The 22,947-nt window shown below is 36.1% G+C and overlaps 1 protein-coding gene across 1 annotated transcript in view; it reads right to left on the bottom strand.

Moving 5' to 3' along the window:
- STPG2 (sperm tail PG-rich repeat containing 2) overlaps positions 1 to 22,947 on the bottom strand; it is a gene marked incomplete at its 3' end in the record, with an annotated part of 260,635 nt that overhangs the window by 143,889 nt on the left and 93,799 nt on the right. The window contains 3 exon segments of the mRNA XM_079920598.1: positions 12,081 to 12,241; positions 18,575 to 18,734; positions 21,455 to 21,562. Coding sequence (XP_079776724.1) covers positions 12,081 to 12,241; positions 18,575 to 18,734; positions 21,455 to 21,562 — 429 coding nt within the window.

Below are 22,947 nucleotides of genomic sequence, written 5' to 3'. Positions count from 1 at the left end.
CCTTTAGATATATGATCACAAGTCAGATTGCTGGATCATATGGTAGTTCATTTTTAATTTTTTGAGGAATCTCCATACTGTTTTCCACAATGGCTGTACCAATTTACATTCCCACCAACAGTGCACAAGGGTTTCCTTTTCTCCATATCCTCACCAACACTTATCTCTTGTCTGAGAATGCCCATTCTAACAGATGTGAGATGATACGGCACTGTGATTTTTATTTGCATTTCCCTGTTGAATAGTGATGTTGAGCATTTTCTCATATACCTGTTGACCATTTGTATGTCTTCTTTTAAGAAATGTCCATTCACATGCTTTGTCCATTTTTAAATCAAACTATTAGTTTTCTTGCTATTGAGCTGTTTGAGTTTCTTATATATTTTGGATAGTAACGCCTTATCAGATGCATGGTTTGTAAATATTCTTTTCCCATTCACTCTGTTGATGGTTTCCTTTACTGTACAGAAGCTTTTTATTATAGTTTGATGCAATCCAATTTGTTTATTTTTGCTTTTGTTAGCTGTGCTTTTGGGGTCATATGTAAAGAAATTATTGTCTAGATAAGTGTCAAAAAGCTTTTTCCCTGTGTTTTCTTCTAATCGTTTTACAGTTTCAGGTCTTACATTTAAGTCTCTAATTAATCTTGGCTTGATTTTTTTATATGGTGTGTGATAAAAGTTCAGTTTCATTCTTCTGCATGTGGATATCCAGTTTTCCCAGCACAGTTTATTGAAGAGACTGTCTTTTCTTCATCGAGTGTTCTTGGAAGAAAATATATGGATGTATTTCGGAGGCTCTCTATTCTGTTCCAATGGTCTATATGTCTGTTTTTATGCTAGTACAAAACTGTTTTTATTACTATAGCTTTGTAGTGTATTTTAAAATCAGGTAGTGTGAGGCCTCCTGTTCTTTTTGCTCAAGACTGCTTTGGCTATTTGAGACCTTATATGGTTCCATATAAATTTTAGAATTTTTTTCTATTTCTGTGAAAAATGCCATTGGAATTTTGATAGAGATTGCACGGAATCTGTATATCATTTGGGTAGTATGGACATTTTCACAATATTAATTTTTCCAATCCATGAACATGGGCTATCTTGCCATTTATTTGTGTCTTCTTCAATTTTTTTTATCAATGTTTTATAGTTGTCAAGTGTACAGACCTTTCTCTTCCTTGGTTAAATTTATTACTAAGTATTTTTCATTCTATTGTAAATGGGATTGTTTCCTTAATTTCTTTTTTGGACAGTTGTTGTTAGTGTGTAAAAATGCCACTGATTTTTGAATGTTAATTATATCCTGCAACTTTACTAACAACAATTTAAAATTTTGTAAGAATTTATGAAAATCTTACTTTGTGAAATTTTAATAATTTTTGTTTAAATAAGAAAAACCTTTATTTGTTTCCATTTTTCTGATATGCCTATAAATCTGCAGCATTACTAAAAGATTACTGATAATGATTTCACAGCTGTTCTTTCATTACAATGAGATGTATTTCAGCTACAGCTAAAGTTTTTAACTAATTTAAAGCACTAGGGTGTTTACTTTAATAGCAAATATACTAAAGTTGGAACAATACAGATATTATCATCCTGTGCAAGGATGACATGCAAATTTGTGAAGCATTTCATTATAAAAATTTTTTTAAGTACTAGGGTACTCTTACATTACCACCATAGGTATATTAGTGTTCAATTGCCTATAAAGCATGTGTGTTCCACACTTTCTGGGATGAAAATCATTTTCTCTGATAGAAGAGTCCAATCCAGTTTAGTAATTCAATGGCTCTGCTATCCCTATATCATCTACCCCACCCCTACAGGATTCTTGTATCTTCTTAGCAATTCTTTTGCCAAACCAAACTTATACAAAGTCATTTTAATTTTCTTTAGCATTTTTTACAATAAATTGTTCTTCTCTTTAAACTTCCTAGATTATGCTTCTATGCCTCTCTCTTCTATTCATTTATCCAATCATTTCCCAAGTGTGTACTATAGTATGGACACATTTCCAATGTTTTGTACATGCCCTTTTATGATCTGACAGCTATGTTCAAACTTCCCCAGTGTTTAACATCTGTTTATATTCTCTCTATAGATTATCTACCTATCTATTCTTTCTATATTTTCCACCCGAATTGTTAGCTACTTTAACTTTTCTATATATGCATTCTCTTAAGCTTTCTCAAATTCTTCAGAAATGAGAAAGAATGAATAATTATATGCACAAACATTAAGATGTCCTTTTAAAATCTGAACTCTAAAAGGTTTAATGTGTAGCCAACTGCACTGTCAGAATTTTACTCATGAGAGTGGCTTCCTGTCAACCTGTTAGGCTATAATAATTATATGAGTAACCTTCTTACTCATATAATCTCTGATCTCAGGAATGTTTCTTGTTTTCTGCTGATCATTTTGAAATAGGGATTTTCTACATTTCTTGTACGTGTCTAACAATGTCCAGAATCTCTTCTTTGACAATTCTAAACTTCAAAATAACAGAATAGAAGTTCCTCTCTTGGCTTCCACTACTTTCTGTAAAGATAAATTGTCAGCAATCAAACACATGTAAAATGTTTGGCTTTCAATGAAATGAGAAATCAAACAAACCCTTTTATATTTACCCACATGGTTACCTTTGATACTCTGCATTACTTTATACAGATCCAGATTCCACCTGGTAACATTTTTCTCTGCCTGGAGGACTTCCCTTAACATTTCTTACACTGTAGGTCTTCGGCAGATAAATATTTCAGCTTTTATATATACGAAAAGGTCTTCTTTTTTATGGAGGTAGAATTGACTTACAACATTACATTAGTTTCAGGTACGCAACATAATGATTCGATACTTATACATATCACAAAATGATTACCACAATGTCAGGTTAACACCCATCACCACAAAGATTTTTTTCTTGAAATGAGAACTTTTTAGATTTACTCTCTTAGCACCTTTCAAATATTCAATACAGTATTATTAACTATAGTAACCATGCTATACATTACATCCCCATGACTTATTTTATAAACAGAAGTTTTTAGAAAAGCTTTTCAGTTTGTTTTCATTTTTGAAAGATATTTGAGCCTGAAGTAGAATTATAGGTTGACAACTGTTTTCTTTCAATACTTTAAAGATGTTGCACTGCTGTCTTCTGACTTGCATCACTTTCAACATGAAATGTACTGTCATTTTTAACTTCATCCCTTTTAATGTCATGTATACTTTTCCTCTGGCTGCTTTTAAGAATTTTTTTTCTTTTCTACCATTTTATTCAATTTGATTATAATTTGCCTTGGCATAGTTTCCTTGATGTCTTTTGTGCTATGGGTTTGTTAAGCTTCATGGATATGTGGTTCTAGCTCTCACCGAAGTTTGGAAATTTTCAGCCTTATTTGTTAAAATTATTTTTTGTGTTTCCTCACTCTTTCTTTCCTTTCAAGGATTCCAGTTACACATTTAAGCCACCTCTAACTGTCCCACAGTTCACTGATACTTTATTCTTTTTTTGTCTTTTTTTCTCACTGTACTTCCTTTGAGATATTAACATTTTCTATTACTGTCTTGAGGTTAACTAATTTTTTAGTCTGAACTAACTAATCTGCTGCTAACTAGTGTACATTTCTCATACATGATATCAATACTTGCCATCTCTAGAACTTTAATTTCTGTCTTTCTATTTGTGCTATTGCTCTACTTAATATGCTCAATGTTTCTTCTACCTTCTTGAACATATAGAATATAGTTATAATAACTGTTTAATGTACTTTCCACTAATTTTGTCATCTGCATAACTTCTGGGCCTCTTTCTATTGATACTTTCCTGCTCCTTTGCATACCTAGTAATTTTTTTTTTTATTGAATGCTACACTCTGTGAATTTTACCTTGTTGGGTTCTGGATATTTTTAATTCCTATGAACATTCTTGAGCCTTGTTCTGGGAGGCACAAATTCAGTAAGCCAAAAAATATATATATAAAAGATGAAACTAATTGAGGAAAAAAACTGCCATTCATGGACGGCATAAAATCACTTGAGGAAATTGTTTTTAAAAATAATAATAAATTAGTAGGATTAATCATTTTATAGCAAGAAGTATGAATCACTGGTAAAGCTAATCTTTAATAAAGACTATTATATTTCTTTACAGCAAGAAAAGAAAGCTAAACAATGAAAATATTTAAAAGATAACATTTTGATAGCATTAAAAAACTTCAAAGGTGGACGACGGGAAGATGACGGAAGAGTAAGATGCGGAGATCACCTTCCTCCCCACAGATACACCAGAAATACATCTACACATGGAACAACTCCTACAGAACACCTACTAAACGCTGGCAGAAGACCTCAGACCTCCCAAAAGGCAAGAAACTCCCCACGTACCTGGGTAGTGCAAAAGAAAAAAGAAAAAACATAGACAAAAGGATAGGGATGGGACCTGAACCAACAGGAGGGAGCTGTGAAGGAGGAAAGGTTTCCACACACTAGGAAGCCCCTTCTCAGGCGGAGACTGTGGATGGCTGAAGGGGGGAGCTTCGAAGCCACGGAGGAGACAACAGGGGTGCGGAGGACAAAGTGGCGTGATTCCCGCACAGAGGATCGGTGCCGACCGGCACTCACCAGCCCGAGAGGCTTGTCTGCTCACCCGCCGGGGCGGGCGGGGCTGGGAGCGGAGGCTCGGGCTTCGGCGGAGCGCAGGGAGAGGACTGGGGTTGGCGGGGTGAACACAGCCTGAAGGGGTTAGTGCACCACGGCTAGCTGGGAGGGAGTCAAGGAAAAGGTCTGGAGCTGCCGGAAGAGGCAAGTGACTTTTTCTTCCCTCTTTGTTTCCTGGTGCACAAGGAGAGGGGATTAAGAGCGCTCCTTAAAGGAGCTCCAGACACGGGCGCGAGCCGTGGCTAAAAGCGCAGACCCCAGAGACGGACAGGAGACGCTAAGCACTATCCACACCACCCTTCCGGGGAGCCTGTGCAGCCCGCCACTGCCAGGGTCCCGGGATCCAGGGAAAACTTCCCCGGGAGAACGCAAGGCGCGCCTCAAGCTGCTGCAAGGTCACGACGGCCTCTGCCGCCGCAAGCTCGCCCCGCACTCCGTACCCCTCCCTCCCCCCGGCCTGAGTGAGCCAGAGCCCCTGAATCAGCGGCTCCTTTAACCCCGTCCTGACTGAGCAAAAAACAGACGCCCTCCAGCGACCTACACGCAGAGGCGGGGCCAAATCCAAAGCTGAGCCCCTGGGAGTTGTGAGAACAAAGAAGAGAAAGGGAAATCTCTGCCAGCAGGCTCAGAAGCAGCCGATTAAAGCTCCACAATCAACTTGATGCACCCTGTAGCTGTGGAATACACGAATAGACAACGAATCATCCCAAATTGAGGAGGTGGACTTTGAGAGCAAGATTTATGATTTTTTCCCCTTTTCCTCTTTTTGTGAGTATGTATATGTATGCTTCTGGGTGAGATTTTGTCTGTATAGCTTTGCTTCCACCATTTGTCCTCAGGTTCTATCCGTCCATTTTCTTGTTTTTTTTTAAGATTTTTTTCTTATTATTTTTTCATTTAATAACTTTATTATATTTTATTTTATTTTACTTTATCTTCTTTCTTTCTTTCTTTTTTCCTTCCTTCCCTTCCTTCCTTCCTCCCACCATCCCTCCCTCCCTCCCTTTTTGCTTTCTTTCCTTCTTTCCTTCTTTTCTTCTTCCTTCCTTCCTTCCTTTCTTTCTTCCTACTTCTTTTAATTCTTTCTCTCTACTTTTTCTCCCTTTTATCCTGAGCCATGTAGATGAAAGGCTCTTGGTGCTGCAGCCAGGAGTCAGTGCTGTGCCTCTGAGGTGGGAGAGCCAACTTCAGGACACTGGTCAACAAGAGACCTCCCAGCTCCACATAATATCAAATGGCGAAAATCTCCCAGAGATCTTCATCTCAACGCCAGCACCCAGCTTCACTCAATGACCAGCAAGCTACAGTGCTGGACACCCTATGCCAAACAACTAGCAAAACAGGAACACAATCCCACCCATTAGCAGAGAGGCTGCCTAAAATCATAATAAGTGCACAGACACCCCAAAACACACCACCAGACATGGACCTTCCCACCAGAGAGACAAGACCCAGCCTCATCCACCAGAACACAGGCACTAGTCCCCTCCACCAGGAAGCCTACACAACCCACTGAACCAACCTTAGCCACTGCAGACAAACACCAAAAACAACAGGAACTATGAACCTGCAGCCTGCAAGAAGGAGACCCCAAACACAGTAAGATAAGCAAAATGAGAAGACGGAAAAACACACAGCAGATGAAGGAGCAAGATAAAAACCAACCAGACCTAACAAATGAAGAGGAAATAGGCAGCCTAGCTAAAAAAGAAGTCAGAATAATGATAGTAAAGATGATCCAAAATCTTGGAAATAGAATACACAAAATGCAAGAAATATTTAACAAGAACCTAGAACTAAAGATGAAACAAACAATGATGAACAACACAATAAATGAAATGAAAAATACTCTAGATGGGATCAATAGCAGAATAACTGAGGCAGAAGAACGGATAAGTGACCTGGAAGATAAAATAGTGGAAATAACTACTGCAGAGCAGAATAAAGAAAAAAGAATGAAAAGAACTGAGGACAGTCTCAGAGACCTCTGGGACAACATCAAACGCACCAACATTCGAATTATAGGGGTTCCAGAAGAAGAGAAAAAGAAAGGGACTGAGAAAATATTTGAAGAGATTATAGTTGAAAACTTCCCTAATATGGGAAAGGAAATAGTTAATCAAGTCCAGGAAGCACAGAGAGTCCCATACAGGACAACTCCAAGGAGAAATACGCCAAGAAACATATTAATCAAACTGTCAAAAATTAAATACAAAGAAAGCATATTAAAAGCAGCAAGGGAAAAACAACAAATAACACACAAGGGAATCCCCATAAGGTTAACAGCTGATCTTTCAGCAGAAACTCTGCAAGCCAGAAGGGACTGGCAGGACATATTTAAAGTGATAAAGGAGAAAAACCTGCAACCAAGATTACTCTACCCAGCAAGGATCTCATTCAGATTTGATGGAGAAATTAAAACCTTTACAGACAAGCAAAAGCTGAGAGATTTCAGCACCACCAAACCAGCTCTACAGCACTGCTAAAGGAACTTCTCTAGGCAAGAAACACAGGAGAAGGAAAAGACCTACAATAACTAACCCAAAACAATTTAGAAAATGGGAATAGTAACATACATATCGATAATTACCTTAAATGTAAATGGACTAAATGCTCCCACCAAAAGACACAGATTGGCTGAATGGATACAAAAACAAGACCCATATATATGCTGTCTACAAGACACCCACTTCAGACCTAGAGACACATACAGATTGAAAGAAAGGGGATGGAAAAACATATTCCATGCAAATGGAAACCAAAAGAAAACTGGAGTAGCAATTCTCGTATCAGACAAAATGGACTTTAAAATAAAGAATATTAGAAGAAACAAAGAAGGACACTACATAATGATCAAGGGATCGATCCAAGAAGAAGATATAACAATTGTAAATATTTATGCAACCAACATAGGAGCACCTCAATACATAAGGCAAATGCTAAAAGCCATAAAAGGGGAAATCAACAGTAACACATTCATAGCAGGGGACTTTAACACCCCACTTTCACCAATGGACAGATCATCCAAAATGAAAATAAATAAGGAAACACAAGCTTTAAGTGATACATTAACCAAGATGGACTTAATTGATATTAATAGGACACTCCATCCAAAAACAACAGAATACACATTTTTCTCAAGTGATCATGCAACATTCTCCAGGATAGATCATATCTAGGGTCACAAATCAAGCCTTGGTAAATTTAAGAAAACTGAAATTGTATCAAGTATCTTTTCTGACCACAACACCATGAGACTAGATATCAATTACAGGAAAAGATCTGTAAAAAATACAAACACATGGAGGCTAAACAATACGCTACTTAATAACCAAGTGATCACTGCAGAAATCAAAGATGAAATCAAAAAATACGTAGAAACAAATGACAATGGAGACACAACGACACAAAATCTATGGGATGCAGAAAAAGCAGTTCTAAGAGGGAAGTTTATAGCAATACAAGCCCACCTTAAGAAACTGGAAACATCTCGAATAAAAAACCTAACCTTGCACCTAAAGCAATTAGAAAAAGAAGAACAAAAAACCCCCGAAGTTAGCAAAAGGAAAGAAATCATAAAAATCAGATCAGAAATAAATGAAAAAGAAATGAAGGAAACGATAGCAAAGATCAGTAAAACTAAAAGCTGGTTCTTTGAGAAGATAAACAAAATAGATAAACCATTAGCCAGACTCATCAAGAAAAAAAGAAAGAAGACTCAAATCAATAGAATTAGAAATGAAAAAGGAGAAGTAACAACTGACACTGCAGAAATACAAAAGATTGTGAGAGATAACTACAAGCAACTCTATGCCAATAAAATGGACAACCTGGAAGAAATGGACAAATTCTTAGAAATGCACAACCTGCCAAGACTGAATCAGGAAGAAATAGAAAATATGAACAGACCAATCACAAGCACTGAAATTGAAACTGTGATAAAAATCTTCCAACAAACAAAAGCCCAGGACCAGATGGCTTCACAGGCAAATTCTATCAAACATTTAGAGAAGAGCTAACACCTATCCTTCTCAAACCCTTCCAAAATATACCAGAGGGAGGAACACTCCCAAACTCATTCTACGAGGCCACCATCACCTTGATACCAAAACCAGACAAGGATGTCACAAAGAAAGAAACCTACAGGCCAATATCACTGATGAACATAGATGCAAAAATCCTCAACAAAATACTAGCAAACAGAATCCAACAGCACGTTAAAAGGATCATACACCATGATCAAGTGGGGTTTATTCCAGGAATGCAAGGATTCTTCAATATACCCAAATCAATCAATGTGATAAACCATATTAACAAATTGAAGGAGAAAAACCATATGATCATCTCAATAGATGCATGAAAAGCTTTTGACAAAATTCAAGACCAATTTATGATAAAAAACCCTGCAGAAAGCAGGCATAGAGGGAACTTTCCTCAACATAATAAAGGCCATATAGGACAAACCCACAGCCAAGATCATCCTCAATGGTGCAAACCTGAAACCATTTCCACTAAGATCAGGAACAAGACAAGGTTGCCCACTCTCACCACTCTTATTCAACATAGTTTTGGAAGTTTAGCTACTGCAATCAGAGAAGAAAAGGAAATAAAAGGAATCCAAATTGGAAAAGAAGAAGTAAAGCTGTCACTGTTTGCAGATGACATGATACTATACATAGAGAATCCTAAAGATGCTACCAGAAAACTACTAGAGCTAATCAATGAATTTGGTAAAGTTGCAGGATACAAAATTATGCACAGAAATCTCTGGCATTCCAATACACTAATGATGCAAAATCTGAAAGTGAAATCAAGAAAGCACTCCCATTTACCATTGCAACAAAAAGAATAAAATATCTAGGAATAAACCTACCTAAGGAGACAAAAGACCTGTATGCAGGAAATTATAAGACGCTGATGAAAGAAATTAAAGATGATACAAACAGATGGAGAGATATACCATGTTCTTGGATTGGAAGAATCAACATTGTGAAAATGACTATAATACCCAAAGCAGTCTACAGTTTCAATGCAATCCCTATCAAACTACCACTGACATTTTTCACAGAACTTGAACAAAAAATTTCACAATTTGTATGGAAACACAAAAGACCCCGAATAGCCAAAGCAATCTTGAGAACGAAAAACGGAGCTGGAGGAATCAGGCTCCCTGACTTCAGACTATACTACAAAGCTACAGTAATCAAGACTGTATGGTAGTGGCACAAAAACAGAAAGATAGATCAATGGAACAGGATAGAAAGCCCAGAGATAAACCCATGCACATATGGTCACCTTATCTTTGATAAAGGAGGCAGGAATGTACAGTGGAGAAAGGACAGCCTCTTCAATAAGTGGTGCTGGGAAAACTGGACAGATACATGTAAAAGTATGAGATTAGATCACTCCCTAACACCATACACAAAAATAAGCTCAAAATGGATTAAAGACCTAAATGTAAGGCCAGAAACTATCAAACTCTTAGAGGAAAACATAGGCAGAACACTCTATAACATAAATCACAGCAAGATACTTTTTGACCCACCTCCTAGAGGAATGGAAATAAAAACAAAAATAAACAAATGGGACCTAATGAAACTTCAAAGCTTTTACACAGCCAAGGAAACCATAAACAAGATGAAAAGACAACCCTCAGAATGGGAGAAAATATTTGCAAATGAAGCAACTGACAAAGGATTAATTCCCAAAATTTACAAGCAGCTAATGCAGCTCAATAACAAAAAAAACAAACAACCCAATCCAAAAATGGGCAGAAGACCTAAATAGACATTTCTCCAAGAAGATATACAGAGTGCCAACCAACACATGAAAGAATGCTCAACATCATTAATCATTAGAAAAATGCAAATCAAAACTACAATGAGATATCATCTCACACCAGTCAGAATGGCCATCATCAAAAAATCTAAGAACAATAAATGCTGGAGAGGGTGTGGAGAAAAGGGAACACTCTTGCACTGCTGGTGGGAATGTGAATTGGTACAGCCACTATGGAGAACAGTATGGAGGTTCCTTAAAAAACTACAAATAGAACTACCATATGACCCAGCAATCCCACTACTGGGCATATACTCTGAGAAAACCATAATTCAAAAAGAGTCATGTACCAAAATGTTCATTGCAGCTCTATTTACAATAGCCTGCAGATGGAAACAACCTAAATGCCCATCATCGGATGAATGGATAAAGAAGATGTGGCACATATGTACAATGGAATATTACTCAGCCATAAAAAGAAATGAAATTGAGCTATTTGTAATGAGGTGGATAGACCTAGCGTCTGCCATACAGAGTGAAGTAAGTCAGAAAGAGAAAGACAAATACCGTATGCTAACACATATATATGGAATTTAAGGAAAAAAATGTCATGTAGAACCTAGGCGTAAGGCAGGAATAAAGACACAGACCTACTAGAGAACAGACTTGAGGATATGGGGATGGGGAAGGGTGAGCTGTGACAAAGCGAGAGATAGGCATGGACATATATACACTACCAAACATAAGGTAGATAGCTAGTGGGAAGCAGCCGCATAGCACAGGGAGATCAGCTCAGCTCGGTGCTTTGTGACCACCTGGAGGGGTGGGATAGGGAGAGTGGGAGGGTGGAGGGGTGGGATAGGGAGAGTGGGAGGGAGGGAGACGCAAGAGGGAAGAGATATGGGAACATATGTATATGTATAACTGATTCACTTTGTTATAAAGCAGAAACTAACACACCATTGTAAAGCAATTATTCCCCAATAAAGATGTTAAAAAAAAAATTGAATAATGTACTATCCACTCTTTTTTGTCAGTTTATTTCATTCCTCCTATTTATTCTGAGAGGGCTAGATGTACTAATTCTTGTTAAATATGAGTATATCACAGTTTGTTTATCCATTCATTGACTAATGGACATTTGGGTTGTTTTCAGCTCTATTATTACAAATAAAGTTTTATGAACGTTATATGAACTATATGAATAAAGCTATGAACACTCATGTACAAATAAAAAAAAACATCAAATACTGAGGGATAAATCTAATAAAGATGTGTAAGACGTCAACATAAAAATTATAAAACTGCAGAGAACATTTAAAGAAGCCCTAATTTAAAGGAAGCCTACATTTACTTTCAGAATATAGTGGCCCAATCATAAAATGAAGATAAATATTTAAAGAACTACATATGAGATCTCCAAAGAGATAAAGAATAAGATCTACTTTTAAAAAAAAATTACAAACATAGCTGTGAACCAAATTAATTTTTGTTCTTATGCCATAAATGACCATATATAAATAATTTCAATAATAATAGTATGGCTTATAATAATGAGGTATATATATCACATGTAATCCTATAAACCCTAAATTCTTGGTAATAGATATAAGTAATGTAATTTTGGTATCGACATATTACCTTATAGCCAGCAGGCCCAGGAGTAGGAGAAACTTCTTTCTGAACCAGGAAGAGAGTCTGAGGAACAGAAGAACCAAATGCACTTTTCTTTTGTTTCTTCAAGCAGGTATTGCTAAAGTTGTCAAGTAAAGTATTGTTTGGGATATTATAAAACCCAGGACCTAGAATTATGAAGAATATCATATGTAAGAAACACTTTTAATTCTTTTAAACTGAGTAACTTTATTATTTATTTTACTTTATTTATTGAATGAAAGATTCTTTAACTTCTATAGTGCTTTATAATTTTCAAAAGTTTTACACATATGATTTCATATAATCCCAAAATAACCCTTTTACTTTTCCCCGCCCTTGTATTGCTCCTCCCCCCTTCCCTCTCCTCACTGGTAACCACTAGTTTGTTCTCTATATCTGTGAGTCTGCTTCTTTTCTGTTTATTCACTAGTTTGTTGTATTTTGTAGATTCTACATATAAGTGATATCACACAATTTGTCTTTCTCTGTTTGACTTATTTCACTTAGCAAAATACCCTCAAAGTCCATCCATATTGCTGCAAATGGCAAAATTTCATTGTTTTTTATGGCTGAGTAGTATTCCATTGTATATATACACCATATCTTATTTATAAACTGAGTAACTATAAATGAAGCAATTTTTTAGAAAGAATGCTCATATATTGCTGGCAGGAATGCAAAGTGCTTTGCCATTCTGAAAAACAATTTGTCAAATTCTCATAAAGTTAAACATATACTTACCACATGACCCAGAAATCCTACTCCTAGTTATTTCCGCAAGAGAAATAAAAACAACTCAAATGTCCATTAGCTGGTGAACAGATAAACAAAATGTGCTACACCCAAACAATGGAATAATACTCAGTAATAAAAAGAAAAAATAAATGCAACAACATGAATGAACCTCAAAAACATCATGCTAAGTGAAAGATGACAAACACAAAATCCTAAATAATGTGTAATTCCATTTATATAAAATTCCAGAAAATGAAAAATCATAGGAACACTGACAGTTACTTAGGGCCAAGGGTGGGGGTAGAGATTAACTGCAAAAGGACATGAGGAACTTTTTTTGAAACCTAGATGACCTTGGGTATGGCAATGATGTTTTATTTTATTTATTTTTTAAATAAATTTATTATTTTTTTATTTTTATTTTTGGCTGCGTTGAGTCTTTGCTGCCACTTGTGGGCTTTCTCTAGTTGTGGCGAGTGGGAGCTACTCTTCGTTGTGGTACACGGGCTTCTCATTGCAGTGGCTTCTCTTGCTGCAGAGCACAGGCTCTAGGCGTGGGGGCTTCAGTAGTTGTGGCATGCAGGCTCAGTAGTTGTGGCTCATGGGCTCTAGAGCGCAGGCTCAGTAGTTGTGGTGCAAGGGCTTAGCTGCTCCACGGCATGTGGGATTTCCCCAGACCAGGGCTCAAACCCACGTCCCCTGCATTGGCAGGTGGATTCTTTAGCACTGCACCACCAGGGAAGTCCTGAGAGAACGGTTTAAGAATGATGGAGGTGTTCTAAAACCTGATTAAATAGTGGTGATTATCTGACTATGTACAATTACCAACACTCATCAAAATGTACACTTAAAATGAATTATTTTTATTGTGTAAATTATACTCAGTAAAGAAGGAAGGAAGGGAGGGAGGGAGGGAGGGAGGGAGGGAAGGAGGGAGGGAGGAGGGCAGGAGGGAAATTCTTGATGCCAAAAAGTACTGAAATCTTGATGTAACAACATTAAAAATCAATTTGGAAGAGAAAAAAAATCAGCTATCACCCAATCTTCCTATTATAGTATTTAGTTATTTAAATTTTTGCCTTTTACCCTTTAGTGTACATTTATAACTAGGAACATTTTCTACAGTGACAATCTGAGTGAATAACATTTCTTTTTATTCATTCAAAATAATACAGACAACTTTCTTTGCCATTGATAAAAGTTTTTATCAAGACATTCAAATATTTGAAACAAATATTTGTATATGTTTTATAATTCAGTATTTTCAAGAAATCAGTTCCAGTGAGCAGCAATATTCATAAAATGCAATATCAAACACTTGAAAGAACACCTGATTTGGTTGTACTCATGTTATCTGGAATCTACTAAATTAGATCTGCAACTAAATAGGTATGAACCATCACTTAAATCTCATTTGTTTTTCTGGGCTTCAAGTTCCTGTCTGAAGATAATAGGAATTGACTAGATCAGTGCTAGTCAAAATGTGATCTGTGAACTGCTGCCCATCCAAGAACAATCTACAATAAAAGGAGCTTACAACTAAATGTAAATTGACTCACTAAACGTTTTATAACTAGTCTTTCTCCATGAAGGAAGCATTGTGTGGATTTACATTCTGGTGCAATCTCCTTTCTCACTGCAGGCAGGAAACAAACAAGTGGGCATGAGGCTAGATGACACTTTAGGTTCCTTCTGGTTTAAAAGTGATCAAGTCATTCTACGCTGTCAAATCCTCTGTACTCCTGATACATGTAAGGTTTTTCTCAAAGAAGCTGCCCACAAGCTCTTCCCAGTTTTTCAAAATATTATAGTTCTAAAGTCTATTCCCCAAAAGTCTGTCGTGCCAACTCTCAGAAAACCTAAATGCCAATACATCTTATTTCTGACGTCTTCCAACATTCCTCCACTGATAATGCTCGGGAAAAATATAAATAGAGAGCATAATGAAAACTATTTGGGCCACCATTTAAGGGACTTAAAATACAAATATCTTAGATTTGGCTTTCTTCTGGCATGAGAGGACAATGTAACATTGTGACAAGTGAGCTTAAGTACTTAAATATAGGGACCTCAAGGTGTGTGCATTTCAGGTACTATCTTGTTAAGGTTCTGATTTGAAAAGCCACCCTGATCATTATAATTCACTTACATTAGAGGTTTTTTATGTTCATTTTCCAGTTATTAAGTGTAGCAATGCCCAGGAACCCCAGAGTTAGACAGTTTAGGATGCCTTCGAACAGTAACCTGCCACAGCTCTGAGCCATATATTAGGTGGTTGAATCTGTTCGATGACTGATTTGTGAGTCTAAGTCATTACTGTATACTAATATCTACATGGGAAAAAGAAAACACACGAAGGCCATTCTCACTAATTCTTAAAATATGTAAGATCAGGATTAGATTTTAGAGGTCATCATAATTAAACTTTATCCTTTAAAAATAAAATAACCTTTGGGGAATTTATAAAACTTTATTTGTAATACATTAGACCATCAAATTGAAAACAAGGCCCAAACTTCAGGCAGTTGGGTCACTGAATAAATTGATATTTTGAAATAATTTGTATTTCAGATTCATGATAAACACTACTGAGCTAGGTGCATCTGGAGTAGTGCCTAGCACCTATATAAGACCTCTCCAGAATGGCAGTCTTAAACTAGTCAGATTTCTATCTAGAAGCTCAGGTCTCCAAAATCAATTGTTTCTATAGGCCCAGGTATATGCTGTTAAGCTTATGACTTTGCCTGAGAAGTGCTAGAATATCACTTCCACTGCATGCTATTGGAGAAGAAAGCCACCAGACTAGCCAAGATTGAAGATGTAGAAGAATAATACTCAACCTCTCAATGGCATAAATAGTAAATAATTTTATACCATGAGTACAGCATTACTCTAAGGAAAAATTACCGTGTCAAAACTTGGAGCAATGGTTTGGGATCAGGCAATGGGCCAGAAGCTGAAACAACTCAAGACTTAGAGAAACGGCCTTGAGGAGACAGTTGGTAATGGCTTAAAGAGAGTGATAAAAATGTTATGGAGGTTGGAGAAAAGATAATTTGTATTCTATAATGGCAGAAATTTTGGCAAAACTAATACTTGGAATAGTGAAGAAAACACCTAATAAAATAGTGGATTCTAGCTCAGGAAATGTCTAGGTTAAATATCAAAAGTGCCAACTAGTTGCTTTTAGCTGTGTGTGAGAAGGTATAGTTAGAAAGAGATAAGCTAAAACTGCTCAGTTTTCAAGCAGAATTTATAGGAAATAAAATGAAACCAATATTTTCTGAGTTTGAAAGTAAAATTGTTTTTCATCCCCAGTCTCTCCACATAGCAAAAAGCTCTCAAAGCAAGAAACGCCCCGAGACCAAATCCAGGGTTTAGCTGTAAGACCTTTGTTAAGACCTCAAAAAGATTTAAGATGGTATCTCATAGAATCTCTCAGTTACAGAAAAGAACATCTAGGAATTTTAAGGCCATATGTCATAGACCCTCTAAGCTAAAACAATAGTGCAATAGTGCTCCTAAGAATCTAAGAGTACAGAAACACAGCAACACTAAAGGTGACCCAAAGTAGACAAAGGTTTTTCTAAGAAGTACATGTGAGCTTGGCTTTTGTCCAGTGTATTTGATTATAAATTAATACAATAATAAACCTACAAAGTTTTAATAAGGAATGAACCAACCTGGAATGAAACAAACAACAACAGTACAAAATGAAAAGTGGCTCATAGACCCCGGATCTCCCTGGGCAGGAAGCAGGTTGAGAAAGCTGAAAACATAGCCTATTTCTTATAGAAGAGGAAGGATGTTTCAAAGGATGAAACCAAGAGCCTAAAAGGTAAAACAAAGCACCACAGGAAATCTTTCTCCCAGGGAGCCCAGCTGAGCCCTAACTAAGAAAATGGCAACATGTGCCAGCTTAGACTTCAGAATTGCTATAGGCCTGTGACTTCTATTGTCACTGAGCAGGACCCCATGGGGCCTTCTCAGGACAGATACCCTCACCCAATGCCCTCTGCCTGTCTCTTATTTGTAGAAAACTAGCCTCCTAGGCCTTCCACATGTTCCAAGGAATAAATTTAATCAGAGAAGGGAGAAAATGCAGAAAGAAAGGAAAACAGTCAAGCAAGACAAAATAATAATAATTTAGCCATTAAACAAAGTCAAGCATTTTTAGTTCCTCCTCAAAGGCTATAGATAACATTCTAAGCCATGTCCTTTGAGCTGTTTTGCAGATACTGAAACCTCCACCAGGTGGAAGAAGTTAACTGTATGCTGCCCACAAACAGGTAGACCCCAGAGCGGCTGGAAACAGAAGGTTGATGATGTTGACTCCCGATTACCTCACAACTAACCCATCAGAAGAATGTCCATGAGCTGATCACGCACCCCACAATTCCCCTCCCTCACCCTGTCTTTAAAAACCTTTCCCTGAAAGCCATTGGGGAGTTTGGGTCTTTTGAGCACTAGCTACCTGGACTCCTTGCTTGGTGCCCTGCAGTAAATGCTACACTTTTCTTCACCACAACCCTGTGTCAGTAGATTGGCTTTACTGCACACAGGCAAGTGGACCCAAGTTTGATTTGGTAATACTGTGGGCCTCCAGTTTTCTCTCTTTTTTGAATAGGAGTTTCTAGTATTATTATCCTATCTCTCTCCCACCAATATGTGTTGAATATATGGGGGAGATAACTTGTATCTGTAGTTCACAGCTCTTCTGATAGAGAAGAGAGATATACAAGATGATCTGAAGGACCACACCCAAGAATCCCCACCTGAACCTACACCTGACTTAGATAACAAGATCCTGGTCTTTAAGATTATACCATACTTGCCTGAGACTTTGGAGGCCTTGAGAAGGCATGTAGGAAAAATGAAAATATTTTGTAGCCAGAGGGTATTCTATAGCAGATTAAAGATGGCCACAAATTCCTTGCTACTCCTGTCATTGAAAGATGAAGTTTCATGTCCTTCTTTTCAATATAGGCTACCCTGTGCCACTTGATTGACTAACAGAAAGTGATGTCCTGGAATTTCTGAGGGTAGGTCACAAGAAGCCTTGCAGCTTCCTGCCAGGTCTCATGGAGCCCTGAGCTACCATGTGAAAAGACCAACTACCCTGGGGTAGCAATGCTTGAGCTATGCATGCACTCTGAATAACAGTCCCATCTGAACTCTGCCTTTTAGCAGTCCCACAGATTAATGGGATATGATGGAAAAAGTCTGTTTTTAAGCCACTGAGTTTGTTATACATCAGCAATGTGTTAGTCATTAAATGTTATTTTTGTGTTATAGTTTTAGATTATCCACTGTATACTAGAATACCCACTGAGAATACTAGAACATGTGATTGGACATCTCCAAAATAAAATTTTAACAAAACTGAATATCATAAGTTATATTACTGGCAGTGACCACATAATTTACATATATGTTCACCTACCAAGGGAAAATTAGGAAATTTATTGAAAAAAGGAAAACAATAGAAAATTACAACTAAGAGATATGACAAGTTAAATTAAAATCTTACTAAAACTGTACATTATTTTCACCTATCTGTGTTTAGTGTAGAGTCAATGCTTAAAAAAATGTTGACTTAAAATGACAACACCACCCATAGAACAGAAAATTGTACTTTCTGGTGCATCCATTTTTTTTTTTTTTTTTTTTTTTTGGTGCATCCATTTTAAGGATATTAAGTTGCATAAAGCTAAAGAGTAGATACATATGAATTCATTGCTAACCTGGCATTTTCTCTGTCCTAGAGTCTTGCGTGAATCGAGCAGCACTTTGACCAAATGAGGTATTTTTCAGTCCTGGTGTTTTCTTCAAGGGCTTGAAAGCAGTTCGAGATTCATTATATGCAACAGGAGCTGGGGTGATTGACTTCATAGGGACAAACCTCTAGTGAAGAACAAGAAATTATGCCAGTAAGAAACTATGGTACGTTTTGATATTTTGTGAGTTAAAAGCTGCTTTCTTAGTAATATAACATCTGGAGTTTATTTCTTAATGGAGTGAAGAAAATGTAGATGAGTAAACATATCTATCAAAACATAAAATATATACTTTTAGAAAAATCATCTATATATTAATACAGTAATGCATTATGTACTTCGCTAAGCCAGAAAGACTTTTCAAAGGAAATCATCTCAATATGAGATTCAGATGATAGTGTGTGGACAATCTTCACATTTAAAATATTCTGCAAGATAATAAAGAAAAACTACATGATCTAACATGGTTTCTTCTATGTAATAAAATTACACAAATTGACAAAGTTCCTCAACATATATATTCAATTAACCCAACGATACCACTAGCTACCTTAAGAAAAAAATCTTAGATTCAAGTGGTATATAAATCCACTTTAACTTATAATATTAAAGTTATGATTTTATAAACTTATAATAAGCTTATTATAAATTTATAATATTTAATTGATTGATATTAAATATACATGTATCTATATGTAAATTATGAAATCTTATGAAATATAGCATTGAATAATCATCTTTTTAACTTTTTTATTTAGAATTAATTTAAAATTTGGAACATTCAAATTTATGAATAAAAATAATGCAGAAAATACCTGTGCAATGATTACCCAGATGCACCTGCTAACATGTTATGCCATTCACTGTTTTCATTTGCCCACTCTATTTCTGTCTTTCTCTCTGTTTGTATGTCCGTTCCTCCCTCTCTGTCTCTCTACACACACACACACATATATGCACACATATATATAGAACCATTTAATGGAAAGTTATGTGTGTTGTGGCCCTTTACCCCTAAATACTTTAGTGCGTATTTATTAAAAATAGGGATATTTTCTTACATGTATTTTCTTAAATGAATCAATGATATGACTTTTATCTAATGTACCATTCATATTCCAAATCTGTCAGTTGATCTAATTATAATTCTATTGCATTTTTCCCCTCTAATACATAACCTAGTCTAGGCTCAGATATTGCTTTTAGCCTCCTTTCATGTAGGAACATTTCCAAAGCCTTCTTAAATACTATTTTATTATTTAAATGCTGAGTCAATGTTTTTAAATGGTAATACTCAACCCTGGCTGCATATAGAATTACTTGAGGAGTTAAAAAAAGTATTGGTGCCTGGGTCCTATTCTGGACCAGTTGAATCAATCTCTGGGAGAGAGGAAAGAAAGCAACTGCATATCAGAATGTATTAAAATTTCCCAAAATATTCTAATATGCAGCAAGAGTTGAGAACCATTATTATAAAGGAAATCTTATGTTTTAAAAATTAATAGTTGAAGACATAAGAAAATTCAATGCATTTACATAAAATACCAGACAACTCCTTAAGTCAAGACTAAAATAAGTATCCCAATAACATAACATGTCTTTAATTCTATAAATCAAAAATTGTGTTCTAAGTCCACCTTGTTAATTTCATTATTGCTTTTTCAATCATAATCATTAATAAATCTATTCATATTCAGCTAAACACTAACACTACCCCTAGCAGGCAGTCCTGTTGGTTTTAACTCTTCCATATCTTTCACCCCAGAACCATGATTCTTTTCTTCATGGTCCTCTTAAGCAAAATTGATATTATATGCTTTTTCATTTCTGAAAATATATTTAAAATATTATAATTGGTGCTAAGTAATGTCACATTAGGACTGTATATCAGATGAACAGGAATAGAATAAAAACTGAGAGTTCTAGTTGTAAAAATGGTATTTTTAAAATCAAGGGCACACACACGATATCCCATTCCCTCACATCCATTCTGTGTAGTACCTTAAGTACTATCAAGTTGCTCAAGGCAGAAACCTGCTGTTCATTCCTGATTCTTCCTAGTCCCTCACCACAACATCTAACCCATTAAAAAGTCATGTTAACTGTGTCTCCAAAATATACCTGCAATCTATCTGTCTCCAAGGAGTTGCCTTTTAAGTACAATGAAACTAAAGTAGCCTGCTGTAGTCATCTGAAGGTTAATAACCTTCCCTAGTTAAATAACATAATCTGAGTTTTAGATAGTACAATTGGTTAAATATCACAACGACATGATCTGGCCACTGTGACATAAAGGTTTGCTAGTATTATAGTGTTCTTGCCTTAGGAATATCTTAGATACCTTCAAGTCCCCTCAATATAGACCTTGGAGAACAGGATTACTGTGAAATAGACTCTCACATCACTAATAAAGGCCCCAGTGGCAGTTTTAGATATAATTTACAGCTAGGCTCCAGAGAGCCTTCAGAACCTTCTCCAAAAGATATGCATGTCCTCATAGATTACACGTCAACACTTCACATATTCATTAGTATATTTTAAAACCCAGACTAAAAGCTCTTATAAGCTAAACTGAACTTCCACGTAAGCAAATTTGCTTAGTAGACAAGGTTTAATAAATAATTTCAATTTGAATATTCATCTCTGCATATTATTGTTAATAGTGTAATCATAAGTCATTTCCTTTTACCCATGTTTCTGGCAAAATGATTTGCCCAGGCTGCATCTGTTCCTAATTTGCTTAAATACCATTTTTCTTTTTATAATCTCCCTAACACCACTGGATTTGTTGCTGGCATTGCATTATACCTATTATACACTAAATATGAAATAACTGTAGAACATTACCCGGGATTGAGAAAGAAAAGCAGGTGATGCATGATTTACGTTTGATGACATACTTTCATTCTTCTGAAATTGACTTTTAATGTCATATTTTCCTGGCCCTGGTACCCCCTAAATTACAGAAAGAAAAAAATACATACTCTCATTAAGAAAGCATCTATAGCGCCTAAGGGAACAGTTGGCTAAATATCTGAACAAAAGCTACAGGGCTTTTAAGTGATATTACCAAAGCACTTCATTAAAAAGCAAGCCAGAACAAACTTCTTAAGAGCAACGGCAACAACAACAACAAAAAAAAAAAAAAAAAAGGAAATTTTCCTCAGCAAAGCCTCCCAGGAACCTGAAAACACACTACTTGAGACTTTGCTGCCCCCTACTGATAGAGCTCAGAAAAAAATTATCTAGTTCTTCATGTGATTTAGACACTACAATGAATAAAAGTAGTTTCTATATTTCTCCCATTTAACTTTATACAACCAGCTCATCTCTAAAAAACACTTTACTGTCTTTTCAAATTTCTGTTAATCAGTAGACTGCTTTGTTTCCAACAAATAAGCTTTAGGATATATTTTATTTTAACTACAAATATTAGATGTAAGACATTAAGCTTTTAACTATTTTATAACAGATAAAAATTAATTCAGTAAACATTGGGATTTAATTATCTTGCTAATAAAATGTAAATATATATATATAGAAGTACTATTTAGTCATCATCAAATATTTTAACTACCTTGATAAAGTACCTTTCATAGTATAAAAAAGATAAATTTAAATCTTCTGCTTCATATAATATCTCCCCTACTTTTCTATAGTTGAAAGAATTATTCCTTAATTTATGAATTAAATACCTGGCTTATAACTTGGATGTATAATGAAATTCTATCAGCAAATCCTATCAACTATATCATAACAATATAGGCAAATCTAACCATGTCGCTCCACCTCCACAAATACTCTGAACCAAGCCACGATCTCTTACCCGGATTATTGTGAAATCTTCCTAACTGCCTCCCTTGCTTCCACCATTGCCCATTTCAGTCTGTTTCCAACACAGAAACTAGTGATGGATCCAGATAAAACACTTGGTCAGATTGCACCACTCCCCTTCTCGAACCCATCCAATGGCTTCCAATCTCACTTCTGGCAAAAAGCCAAGGTCCTTAATATGAAATGAATTTCACCCCCAGACACACTATTACCACTCTAACCACCTATCCTACTACTCTCTCCACTCATTCACTCTGTTTCCTAAAAAGATCAGTCATATATCCACCTCAAAACCTTTGCACTTACCATTCTCTTTGCTTGGAATGTTCTCCTAGATAGCTCCAGGGCTCACTCTTTCAATTCAGTCAGTTCACTACTCAACGTTACCTTCTCGATGAGTCATTTCCAGGCCACCCAACATAAAATTTCACTGCCTCCCCCAAACAATTCCTGTCCCCTCTCCTACCTATTTTTCAACCTTATTGTTTTTTACTATCCAAAATATG

Source organism: Stenella coeruleoalba (assembly GCF_951394435.1).
Source record: "Stenella coeruleoalba genome assembly, chromosome: 4".
Taxonomy (NCBI): Eukaryota; Metazoa; Chordata; class Mammalia; order Artiodactyla; family Delphinidae; genus Stenella; species Stenella coeruleoalba.
This window is presented reverse-complemented; position numbering and strand designations above follow the sequence as displayed.